Here is a 12,129-nt window from a genome sequence, read left to right as displayed (position 1 = left end):
ATTCACCACAATCGAATTCCACTTTGGAGGCAGGATTCAGAATTTTTCGTTTTCACCCTCCGTCTTAGCCGGCACCATATGCACGTGAGGCGACTCCGCAACAGTCATTGTGTCTTCGTGTCGCAGAGTCACCATGTAAACTGCCCCTTACTGCCTGATTAACTGACAGTAGAAGTGAATTATTAGCTTCCTCTGTGACTAGCGGTACGCCGAAGGTTCGCCTACCGCTGTCACGACAGGAGCGGCTTGCCTGCTTAAGAGAGCGGCCAGCACTTTTTTGTCTTTGGCACTTTATTGTGCGCATTTCACTTGCTATCCAAGTGCCTTGAGGCTTCTTGTGAGGGAAAATAGTTGGAACAGCATTTGATTTTAGTCTAGGCTTACACTGTATCCAGCCGCTCCGGTGAGCTCTTTCATAAGTTGTCGTCAACTAAAAGCCTCGAGCGCGGTAGGAGAAAAATGGTGAGAACAAAGCTTTGGGTCTTTGGGAGGTTTTGTCAGTCCACAGCTATTTTCCCAAACCTTTCTTCTCTTCTCGTCAATAGGAAATCTGTGGAGATTCACATAACTACCCTTGTTTCCATTTGACTGGAAATTGCATCCAAAAGCAGCACATCATGGCATTTTACTTAGCGAGTTCTTCTTCTGTTAATTTCCACCAGACTCTATGCCTACTGGTACATTGCTACCTTTCTCAATGTGGTCAAGTCAAACTTAGCGAGTTTAGGCAGCAATGCACAAGTGTCGTACACAATTGGAAACGTCCAAATGACGTCATCACTCTGAGCCCGCAAAACATGGCGCCAACTATTGGTCAAAATATGTACTAAATATTATAAAATATTGCCATTGATTTAACATTTTGTGTGTTTCTAACAACATATTTTAGTCCAAGAGAACAATTGTGGTTTATTAAGGCCTACGTGTCTTGAAGATCAAGGATCCCCTTAATGCTTTTTAAGGACTGAATTTTGACAAAATCCATTTAATAACTTTTAATGCTTTTTAATGATCCGCATAATCCGTTTAAATTATTACCCACTATCAGAAAAGCGAAATTCTGTTATTTCAATTTGATGATTATCCTTTAAAACAAAAAAAACTTATTTTATTGATATTTAAAGATTGCTAAAGGTGTCAACTGTTCCTTTAACTACCACTGAAGGGTCTATCCTTCCAAGAGATAATACATTTACAAATTCAGATTATGTCCAGTTTTAAGAGAAAAAGAGTGAAGTTTAATGTTGAACTCAAATGTCAATGTTTCCCCTTTCACTTTCTTTTTTTCAGGGTGAAGGCTGGCATTCACTTGCGAGAAAAAAAGCATTTGAAGCACTACAATATTACAAACACAGTCAAAAGAAGTATACAGCATGCCTTTGACTAAATTCAATCAAAAAATAAAACACCAAAAGGAAAGCCAATTCAGAAAGATGAAAAAATTCAAAGAGGAACGTAAAAAGAAACGTGCGTGTTATGTCAAACATTGACATTATAAAATCTATATCCATTCTGATAGCTTCTTTCAACATGAATGACCTCAGATAATTAATCCCACCCAAAATTGTCCAAATTTGTATTTTTGGTGTTGTAGAGCAACAGAGTTAGTAAATTTTCCTTTCCTTGGCTTGTTTCTTTAAGGTTGGCCACCTTTATACTTCTTTGGATGAATGTTTACAACTTGTTTTTTTGCTCAACTTAAACAGCCTGTTAAATTTTTGGATGCATTCGACGATGCTAAACATCCAAATACCGTAATTTTCAGACTATAATGAATAGGGGTGTGACAAAATATCAAAATGGTGATATATCGTGATACTTTGTATCCCAAAAGGTTATCGATATGCTCCTGCCAAGAATCGAGATATCGTTTTGAAAAGGTGTCAATGTCAAAAAAAAATAAAAATATGAACCAACAAGTTGCTACCAAAATCTTCCACCAAAATAGTGTCTCAGTTAACTCTAAGGCTGCATTGACAGTGCTCGCCACCAAATCCATATAGACTGGGAATGTTCGTTCATTCAAAACCACAGTATTCACAGTCATTCTGTCCGATTTTCAGGGCATTTACAGGTCACTTACTGTTCATTTTAGGGCATTTACAGGTCATTTTCTGTTGAGTTTGAGTTACTGCATATTCATTTGGATGATTTCCATGTCATTTCCTGTTCTGTAACTCTAAATAAACAGGGAGAGACCCATAAAATACCCCAAAATCAACAGGAAGAAACTGAAAATGAACAGGTAAATGACCTTAAATGGCCCAAAATTTACTCATTGCCTGGCATTGGCTGGCACTACGGGTCATAGACATTCAATCTGTTTGAAATGGGAGGGATGGCAGCGAATGAACATTCTAGTTCAAACGGATTGGACATCTACTAGTGATAAACTCATTCCAATTTACAGCAAAGCTTGTTTTTCTGTTTATTAGTAGTTTGTAGAATATCCTAGAAGCATTTCCTGACCAATGTATCGATAATCGTATCGCCATATCGTCAGATCATCGTTATCATGAGCTTTCTATCGCAAATCGTATTGTATCGTGAGGTACCAAGAGGTTCCCACTCCTAATAATGAATGACGATTAGCTGCCACCAGGGGTGTCACTGTACCTAATACAATACTAGGGCACAGCGGAGCACTGGTGAACGAGCAAGTTTTTTTGTTTTTTATTAGCAGTGATATAAAAAAGTCAGAAGTAGCGCTTTAAACTATATAAAATCGAACCAAAATACAGGTTTCTGTAAAAAAATAAATACATTTTTAAAAAGTGACGGTTTCTGTTTCTTCAGACATCAGTATTCAAAATCAAAATTGGTACATCCCTTGTTAATAGTCAATTCACCTCTTCCTACACTCTGCTGCTCTACTTTGTCTGGACAGAAATGGGGATATATCACTGTTACTGTTTTGCAATCAATCAGTGTAGTGGGTTGTGACCTAAAGTGGTTTATGTTGCCTAGGTGGGTTACCTAGCTTTCCTCTCTCATTCCTCCTTGCTTATTTATCCTTGCGATGAGCAAACAACTTTCTAATATCTATTTGCAAGAGTAATTCTGTTTGAGTCAAATAGAAATAAAAAATAAGATATAATGTTGCAGATTGCAGCGACTGCAGTAACAAATAAAATGCTTGTAAATCAGATTCAAATCATGATGAGCACACATACAAAATTATTTGAGGATATATCCCAAAGACAGGCAATTAATGATTTCGAAGCGAAAAATCACACAAAACTACCCCGGATCATATCACACGGTGGCGGGGTTGTCAATTGTCTTCACTGATCGGCAAGGGCGGCGAGCAAGTTACAGCTCGTTGTTCCCCTGCTGCGGGCAGGAGAGCTCGTTTGCCATGGGAGCAGCTGGAGAATGATTGCCGAACAAACCGGCTGACGTCGGAGCGGGATGCTGCTCGTAGGCAAGCCGAGGAAAGCGCATTCTCTGCGGGCTTGCCTTTATCGTCGGCGGTGTGCCCTTCTCGGTGGACATGGAGTATTTTCACCAACAAAATACAAGCCATCTCCTTATTAAAACATGTGTCATGATCCCAGTATTTGACATAATATAAAAGACGTCGCTTACTCACCTCACAATGGTCCCAAAATTGTCTGACTGTTTTGTCACCATTAACTGCAGTGAACGGGAATTTTTTGAAACCCAAAAAAGGCTCACACACCTCTCCCTGGTGCAGCAACAAAAGCATGCAGTACATAGTGCTAGCGTGATGCAAAAAATAAACAAAATAATGCGCAACATAGGCCGAATCCGCAGCTGTTCTGCATACTGTAGTATTGGCTGTATACTGAAGATGATTATCCTGCTGATGTCATATTCGCAGTCTTCGTTAATCCAGGAAGTCACTCATTTTGATGGCGCAGGATTCAAAAATTTAATAAACATATCGATCGCTTCCACACACATCCAAGCGGTCCATTTCATTCAGGGACATAAAATACCGTGTGAAATACGAAATAAACATGCTTTTTGCTGTCATCGGCACTTTAATTGTGAATGATTCCTTTTATTTAATAAAAGACATTTTGGCTCATTTCAATTTATATTTTTAATATGGGGATTTCAATCTATATCATTTATACGGGGACTTATTTTACATTCTTATTTTTCACAGAATGTTTATTTTATTTGGAAAACCTTGAAGTGGTTACATTTATCATGATTAAAGCATCCAGTGGGACATCACAATACAATTCGCAATAATACGTTAGGTGCTCGACTGCATATATCTGTATTGGTTTGATATCTGATTTTTGAAGTTTGACAATATCAGGATATCAGTTGAAATGTAATAATTGGACAACTCTCATAAAGTCAGCCGTAAAATAGAACTGTAAATAAAATAAACCTCTAAAAAAAACACGTGATTGGCTGTCTACCTTAGTTAATGACACTGAAAGAGTTCCAATGAATTGAATTGAATGAATCTCCTGCATAACCAATGAATGTACTCACCGGATTGCCAATGACAGAGAGTTCCGTCAGCGAGGGAAGAACATCAAGTTTATCAAGCTCTGAGATGTCCTACAAACATGGGGGGAAAAAATATTTTGTATGATTTTTTTTCATTACCCCCTAAACCTTGCGCCCCCCCCCCCCCCCCCCCCCAACGAAAACCGGATGTGTTCGGGATAATCGAGGCATATGTATCAGTGCTGAAACCTTTCCTAATTTTTAGTACGGGCAGGACAGAAGCAGCTGATGGGAGAGATTACATGTTTAATCGCATGAGTTTGGGCACGCAACAGAGCAACGGAAAGGGAGGGGGGAGCTTTTCCATGATTTGCCAGGTTGATGGTCGCTCTTGGCCGGAATTCAGAGACGCCCTCGTGTGCTGGAACAACTGCCATACTTTACATCTTAATTAAATACATGAAAGTTAGAGGGATTGGCAGAGTAAAGTGTGCAAATCACTCCCCCCTCGGTGAGAAGAAGATGCATACTGAGAAGCTGATGACATGTTTCACTGATTGTCCCCTCTGTCTTCTGACCTTCAATCATACTGGAGCCCCCTTTAATGCTAACCTTCGCATTGCGCAGTGGGGGATAATGAGTCATGATTACTATGCTTCATGTATAACGTTGCCGCCAGTGGATAAAAATGCATTCCATTTGCCACCTTTTCTAGACCAACCGATTAGTAACAGCTAATCAAAATCTACAGAAATCTTGTTTGGTAACTCAAGTAGTTTAATACAAAAACAGTTTTGTGCTCACAAATTTTTGACATTAACCGGGTGTGTCAAATGTACAGCCCGCGCCGCCAGTGGGTTCATTCCGGCCCCCTTGTGGGGGATGTTCTGCCTAAAAGGCACATTGTAGCTCAGTCATACTGTCAAGGGCGTAGGTTTGCATAGGGACGGTAGGGACATAACACTACCAACTTTTCAGGATGCTCAAATTGTCCCCACCAACTTTTAAGCAACCTTGTTTGCATTATATGATGAGTCCAGTTATATGTCTTCCCATACATTGTAAGGATAGAATAGACATTACCATTATTAAATTAATTATTTTCATTATGTTCAGACTTACATTTATCTCTTTGCACTTGCTAAATGTGCTTGTTCATTTTTTTCCCCTTCCAATGCCCGTTTGATTGGATGATGACATGACCACACGCCACACAGACACACGCACTCACACACAACGCAGACAGATTCATGTCGACAACATGCCCCTCTGCCCCTTCATAGAGGAAGGATATTAGAAGTTGTTGTTGTTTTTTCCGGCTAGCAGCAGCCACTGTAATTAATGTGAAAAGACGTTAATCTTGTGGAGGTGGGGGACACACCACAAATTTTTTGTGTTGCACCGATACCATTTTTTGGCCCCGATACCTGACTGTGCAGTGTCGGCCCATACCGATACCATTTTTTTTTCCATTGAATTCATTCCAGGACCTTGATTGTCAAAATGGTCGTTTGACGAGCAGGATTTTCCTATTAGAATACGTTATAATTCCATTAATTCGTTCCACAGCCCAAAATCCTTCACTAAATCCTAAATACATACTGCTGGTACTATTACAAATTGCAGTTATACATAGCAAAACAAATATATTATGAATAAAAATCGGAATAATAATATTTGCCTGGCTCTGCCAGACTGTTCTCCCTGTATTTTTCAAACACTGAGAGTATAGTCTGGGAACCTGCCCATTAACGGCCTCTCGAGCAGGTACAAAATCAATCAACAAATCAGATTCGTTTATTTGCGTGACGTGTTCTTAACGAGCAACGTCACTCTTACACGTCAAAAGTCGTCTCCACAACAACTCAGATGGTGAACGGCAGAGCCGAGAATATGTTCCAATCCACGGTAAAATCAGTTTTAAATTACCAACACATCGACACGAGTCATTGACAACAGTCTGTCTTGCGCTAGCCATGTTGCATAAACTCCGCTCTCTTTGTAGTTTTACTTCCGCACGCAAGTCCCTCGTCCTTCCCTCGTTATTTTACTAACGTCACGTCTGCCCGTCGCTGATTGGTCCACTCCGCTGTCTGTTTGCTGTGGCTTGCTCTGCCCTGGAAATTGTATCCGCGTGAATGGTGGCCAGACTCAATAGCTGGAACAGCGGTGAGTCTGGTGTACCAGGCAATAATAATATAATAATAATAATAATTCCCGTAATAATTAAAGATGCACCGATACCGATAGTAGTATGGGCAGGGGGCGCCGATCCGGCCCGAAATGGTGGTATCGGTATCGGCGAGTACCAACAAAGATGGCGCCGATACCATTTAACGGTCCATTGTTATAACATTTGACCGCAGCCTTTTTTCCTCCTCGCGCTCACTACACTCTGTCTCTGTGTTGTGTGATGACACGTGAACACCAAGCAGCTATCGCTATTGGCCTGCTCCAGACCAATGAGAGCGGGCCAATAGCCACTCCTGACCAATGACAAGGCCGCTTTTTCATATGGAGGAAAAACAAACCAGGAGAAATGGCGGCGGTCGGGAAATATTTCAAAATAGAAATACCGTCAATTAAAATCAATGGCTGCATGCAAGATTTGCGGCCTGAAAGTTTCGAGATGTGGAGTTAAATCGGCCAGTTTCAATACCTCGAACCTGATAAAACATTTGAAGACGAAACGTGAACGAACACAACTAGTTTGAGCCTGCAAGAGCAGGACTGCTATCCAGAGGAAGGGCGCTGCACCGGAGCAACAATCTCTGGTCAGTTCACAACGTCTACTTTAGTTTCATTGTCTTTTACTGTCTTTTACTGAAAGAAGTGCCGCAGTAATTTGGGAACTGTTTCCAAAGTAGGGTTGCCACCTTTCAAAAATAGAAATAAGGGACTCCCCCCTCCCGAAAAAAAGCTGGGCTAATAGAGAGACGGGATGCTGTGATCAATTATTATTACTTATAATTGTTAGCGTTCGCAAATGCGGAAACAAGGTTGGACCTCGAAGTAGACAACAAGCGGGGGATACTGCACGTACAGGGGTTTAATGATTGCAAACAAAAAATAACACGCGATCGCGGGATAGTAGAAATAACAAAAGGAGTCCGTGACAGCAGGTCGACGGAGCTCAATACTACAAACTCAAAGGTTAACTAAGACGATAGGCAGAGAGCTAAAAAGCCAAAATAAAAACACTCAAATACATGCAGGGGCGTAACAAGCAAATGTAGCGAGACTATAGTGCGAGATGTCAAATGGCGATCAGCAAGGCAAATATCTCGGCAGCCTTCTCTGAGCTTACCCGTACTCAAATGCTGCGTTGATGAGCCTGCATTGGATTCAGGTGCACCCCCACTACCAGCCCAGCAACAAAACACAATCTAACCAGCAGCAAAATGTGACAATAATTTCATGAAAGTTGCACTGTTTGAGAGGTTGCACCTTTGAGAGGTTTAAAAAAGTTTAATCAGTTCATTCAGAGTTTATTATTATGAATTTATTTTTACTTTCTTACTGTTGGGCTAGTATTATACATGTTTTATTAATTTCACAAATGTAGCACTATTTTGGCCTTTGAGACCCAAAGGTTTATTCAACGATTGTCTACTAGGGTTTAGTAGACTATTCACTTTGTACTAGTCTTTTCCCTGTTTGGCAAAGGTAAGCAACAGCCTGACAAAGCCTTGATTGCAATGATTTCACATCCAATTATGTAGCTCTTTGGGAAAAAAAAATATATATATATATACACAGTGCCTTGCAAAAGTATTCGGCCCCCTTGAATCCTGCAACCTTTCGCCACATTTCAGGCTTCAAACATAAAGATATGAAATTTAATTTTTTTGTCAAGAATCAACAACAAGTGGGACACAATCGTGAAGTGGAACAACATTTATTGGATAATTTAAACTTTTTTAACAAATAAAAAACTGAAAAGTGGGGCGTGCAATATTATTCGGCCCCTTTACTTTCAGTGCAGCAAACTCACTTCAGAAGTTCAGTGAAGATCTCTGAATGATCCAATCTTGTCCTAAATGACCGATGATGATAAATAGAATCCACCTGTGTGTAATCAAGTCTCCGTATAAATGCACCTGCTCTGTGATAGTCTCAGGGTTCTGTTTAAAGTGCAGAGAGCATTATGAAAACCAAGGAACACACCAGGCAGGTCCGAGATACTGTTGTGGAGAAGTTTAAAGCCGGATTTGGATACAAAAAGATTTCCAAGCTTTAAACATCTCAAGGAGCACTGTGCAAGCCATCATATTGAAATGGAAGGAGCATCAGTCCACTGCAAATCTACCAAGACCCGGCCGTCCTTCCAAATTCTCTTCTCAAACAAGGAGAAAACTGATCAGAGATGCAGCCAAGAGGCCCATGATCACTCTGGATGAACTGCAGAGATCTACAGCTGAGGTGGGAGAGTCTGTCCATAGGACAACAATCAGTCGTACACTGCACAAATCCGGCCTTTATGGAAGAGTGGCAAGAAGAAAGCCATTTCTCAAAGATATCCATAAAAAGTCTCGTTTAAAGTTTGCCACAAGCCACCTGGGAGACACACCAAACATGTGGAAGAAGGTGCTCTGGTCAGATGAAACCAAAATTGAACTTTTTGGCCACAATGCAAAACGATATGTTTGGCGTAAAAGCAACACAGCTCATCACCCTAAACACACCATCCCCACTGTCAAACATGCTTTTCTTCAGCAGGGTCAGGGAAGATGGTTAAAATTGACGGGAAGATGGATGCAGCCAAATACAGGAACATTCTGGAAGAAAACCTGTTGGTATCTGCACAAGACCTGAGACTGGGACGGAGATTTATCTTCCAACAGGACAATGATCCAAAACATAAAGCCAAATCTACAATGGAATGGTTCAAAAATAAACGTATCCAGGTGTTAGAATGGCCAAGTCAAAGTCCAGACCTGAATCCAATCGAGAATCTGCGGAAAGAGCTGAAGACTGCTGTTCACAAACACTCTCCATCCAACCTCACTGAGCTCGAGCTGTTTTGCATGGAAGAATGGGCAAGAATGTCAGTCTCCCGATGTGCAAAACTGATAGAAACATACCCCAAGCGACTTGCAGCTGTAATTGGAGCAAAAGGTGGCGCTACAAAGTATTAACGCAAGGGGGCCGAATAATATTGCACGCCCCACTTTTCAGTTTTTTATTTGTTAAAAAAGTTTAAATTATCCAATAAATTTTGTTCCACTTCACGACTGTGTCCCACTTGTTGATTCTTGACAAAAAATTAAAATTTTATATCATTATGTTTGAAGCCTGAAATGTGGCGAAAGGTTGCAAGGTTCAAGGGGGCCGAATACTTTTGCAAGGCACTGTATATATATTATATATATATATATATATATATATATATATATATATATATATATATATATAAATAAACGGGGTGGTATCGGTATGGTATCGGTATCACCCGATACTGCACAGCCAGGTATCTGTATTAATATCGGGGCTAAAAAATGGTATCGGTACAACACTAGTAATAATGTAACGAATCTGGTTCTAACGTGGCAGACGTTTTTTTGCTGTACCCGAACACACCGTACGGCTGACGTGACAGAGAGAGGGAGCGGTAAGGTTGAGAGCTTACTTTCACTGTCAATGTTTTCTTGAGAATGTCAGCTGCGGCGGACAGTAAGCATTTGTGTTGGATTAGTTCTGAAATAAATGATAAAAACCTGACGAAGCCTGTAGACACAAATGGCGAGTCAAATTTTACGTCGGATGTCAAAAAGATCGCGTGTCGAAGCGGATGGATGTCGAGGTACTACTGTGTACATATATATATATATATAAAGTGAATCCAATACAATTTTTTATTGCATACTTGGTATGGGTGAAAAATTTGTTAAATAAACCTTTGGCTTTCAAAGGCCAAAATAGTGCTAAATTCGTGAAATTAAAACATGTATAATACTAGTCAAACAGTGAGAAAGTAAAAATACAATGAATGAACACTGAAAAAAGTTTTTCAAACCCTGAGCTTTCATGAAATTATAAGTAATAATAATTGAGAAATGTAGCCCTGCCCCCCGTTCAATAATCTTTTTGATCATATTAATGCCCCGTCCCCAGCGAAAAGTGTATATGCAGGTTATGCTGTTATATCGTCCCACAAGATTTTTTCAACAAGAAAGGGTGCACCAGGAGAGCCCTCTTACCCGGACGGTACCTTCGCCGCTGGTTATGTGAGAGATTCATGAGATCACTGGAAACCAGCGTGTCTTACTGTCCTTTCCGTGGAAGATATGGAGGATATTTGGCTGTTTGTCGTGACGGTTGTGGCGTTCCTTCTGCTTGGCTTAGGAGGTTCCCTGCTCTACCAGAAAGTTTCCAAGACAGCAGCTTTCAAGGAAATCAACAAATTGACCACGGATCCAACGGTGCGATTCAAGTCATTGAAAGATCGGGTCGAGGCTTGGCTCGAGAACTGGCTTCGTGGACTCAAGGTTCGGACCGAGGATGGATGGAGAAAAGTGGATGCTACCTTGCGCCAGGTGACGGAACTGTCGGGGCAGGTGACTGGACTGTCGAGGCAGACCGCGACTATTGGCAATGACTTAAGGAACCTGAGATCTCGCCTACGCCAGGAGGAGCGCAAATTTGACTGAAGACCAACCGTATTTGGACATAATGAATTACTTATTTGGCTTGATTTGATTATAATTTTCCTTCCCTTTACCGAACACCCTTACCCCACCCCTCCCTTCTCCTGGACAGAGCCGCGCAGATGACCCTATCTCTTGCCCTTGATCTCTTCCCAAGGCCGGTTGCAGGGCCCTGTGACTCTTATTTTGTCTACAGACATGTACAAATACTGATACACTTGCGCATACACACACTCACACACAACCTACCCCCCTTCAGTCCGCCACCGCCTTTTTCTTACTATCACTGATTCTGCCCACCTTCCTCCAGCCATGACTGGTAGTTTTTTTTCCGTACAAAAGATCCCTGCACGTGACCTGTGCGTCGTGTCATACCCATGCTATGTTGTATGATATATGTGTCTAATTGTAACTTGCTCTGTAATTTCTGAAGAGAGAGAAGTGGCGGCGCGTAACAAAGTCTACAGCGACCCGATGCTCACTCATCGAACGGAATTTCGTTGCATCTGTTGTCATCTTGTGAGAGCTAGCGTCAATAACAAATGAATCTCTGAATCTGAATCCTACCAATGTTGAGACCAAACCTACGCCCTTGCATGCTGTATGAACAAAATAACAGGCTTTTATTTTGACACAGGCGTCGTAAAACCAGAGATTTGAGTGAGTGCGTGCACTACTTGGCTCACTTTTGTGTCTGCAGTTACATTCGTTTATTCGCCCTTTCCAAGTCAAAATGGATTGGTAGTCCAGTACCATCAATGGCAGTCAATGAGTTAACATGTAAGTGATCCAAAAATGTCTCGAAATCAACAGAAAATTACACCAAAACAAAAAGAAGTCACCTAGAAATGCCTTAAAATCAACTGGTAATGATCCAAAATAACATTGAAGTGACGCAAAATGAACTCATCGCCTGCAATTGACAACGATTGACGTCCAATCCACTTATACTGGAAGGACTGACTGTGCATGCTAATCTTCTAGTGCCATCGACAGCGCTCGATGTCTAATCCATTTTGACTGGGAGGGTGTTCGAACGAACGAATGT

The 12,129-nt window shown here is 41.0% G+C and overlaps 1 protein-coding gene across 8 annotated transcripts in view; it reads right to left on the bottom strand.

Annotated features, from left to right (window-relative positions):
- Window positions 1-12,129, bottom strand: part of lrrc9 (leucine rich repeat containing 9) — an 82,897-nt gene that overhangs the window by 17,053 nt on the left and 53,715 nt on the right. For all 8 annotated transcript variants that reach the window (XM_057859255.1, XM_057859257.1, XM_057859258.1 and 5 more), the window contains one exon: window positions 4,477-4,545. In XM_057859255.1, the coding sequence (XP_057715238.1) occupies window positions 4,477-4,545 (69 nt within the window). The remainder of the gene's footprint in view (window positions 1-4,476; window positions 4,546-12,129) is intronic.

Source organism: Corythoichthys intestinalis, chromosome 15 (assembly GCF_030265065.1).
Source record: "Corythoichthys intestinalis isolate RoL2023-P3 chromosome 15, ASM3026506v1, whole genome shotgun sequence".
NCBI classification, from domain to species: Eukaryota; Metazoa; Chordata; class Actinopteri; order Syngnathiformes; family Syngnathidae; genus Corythoichthys; species Corythoichthys intestinalis.
This window is presented reverse-complemented; position numbering and strand designations above follow the sequence as displayed.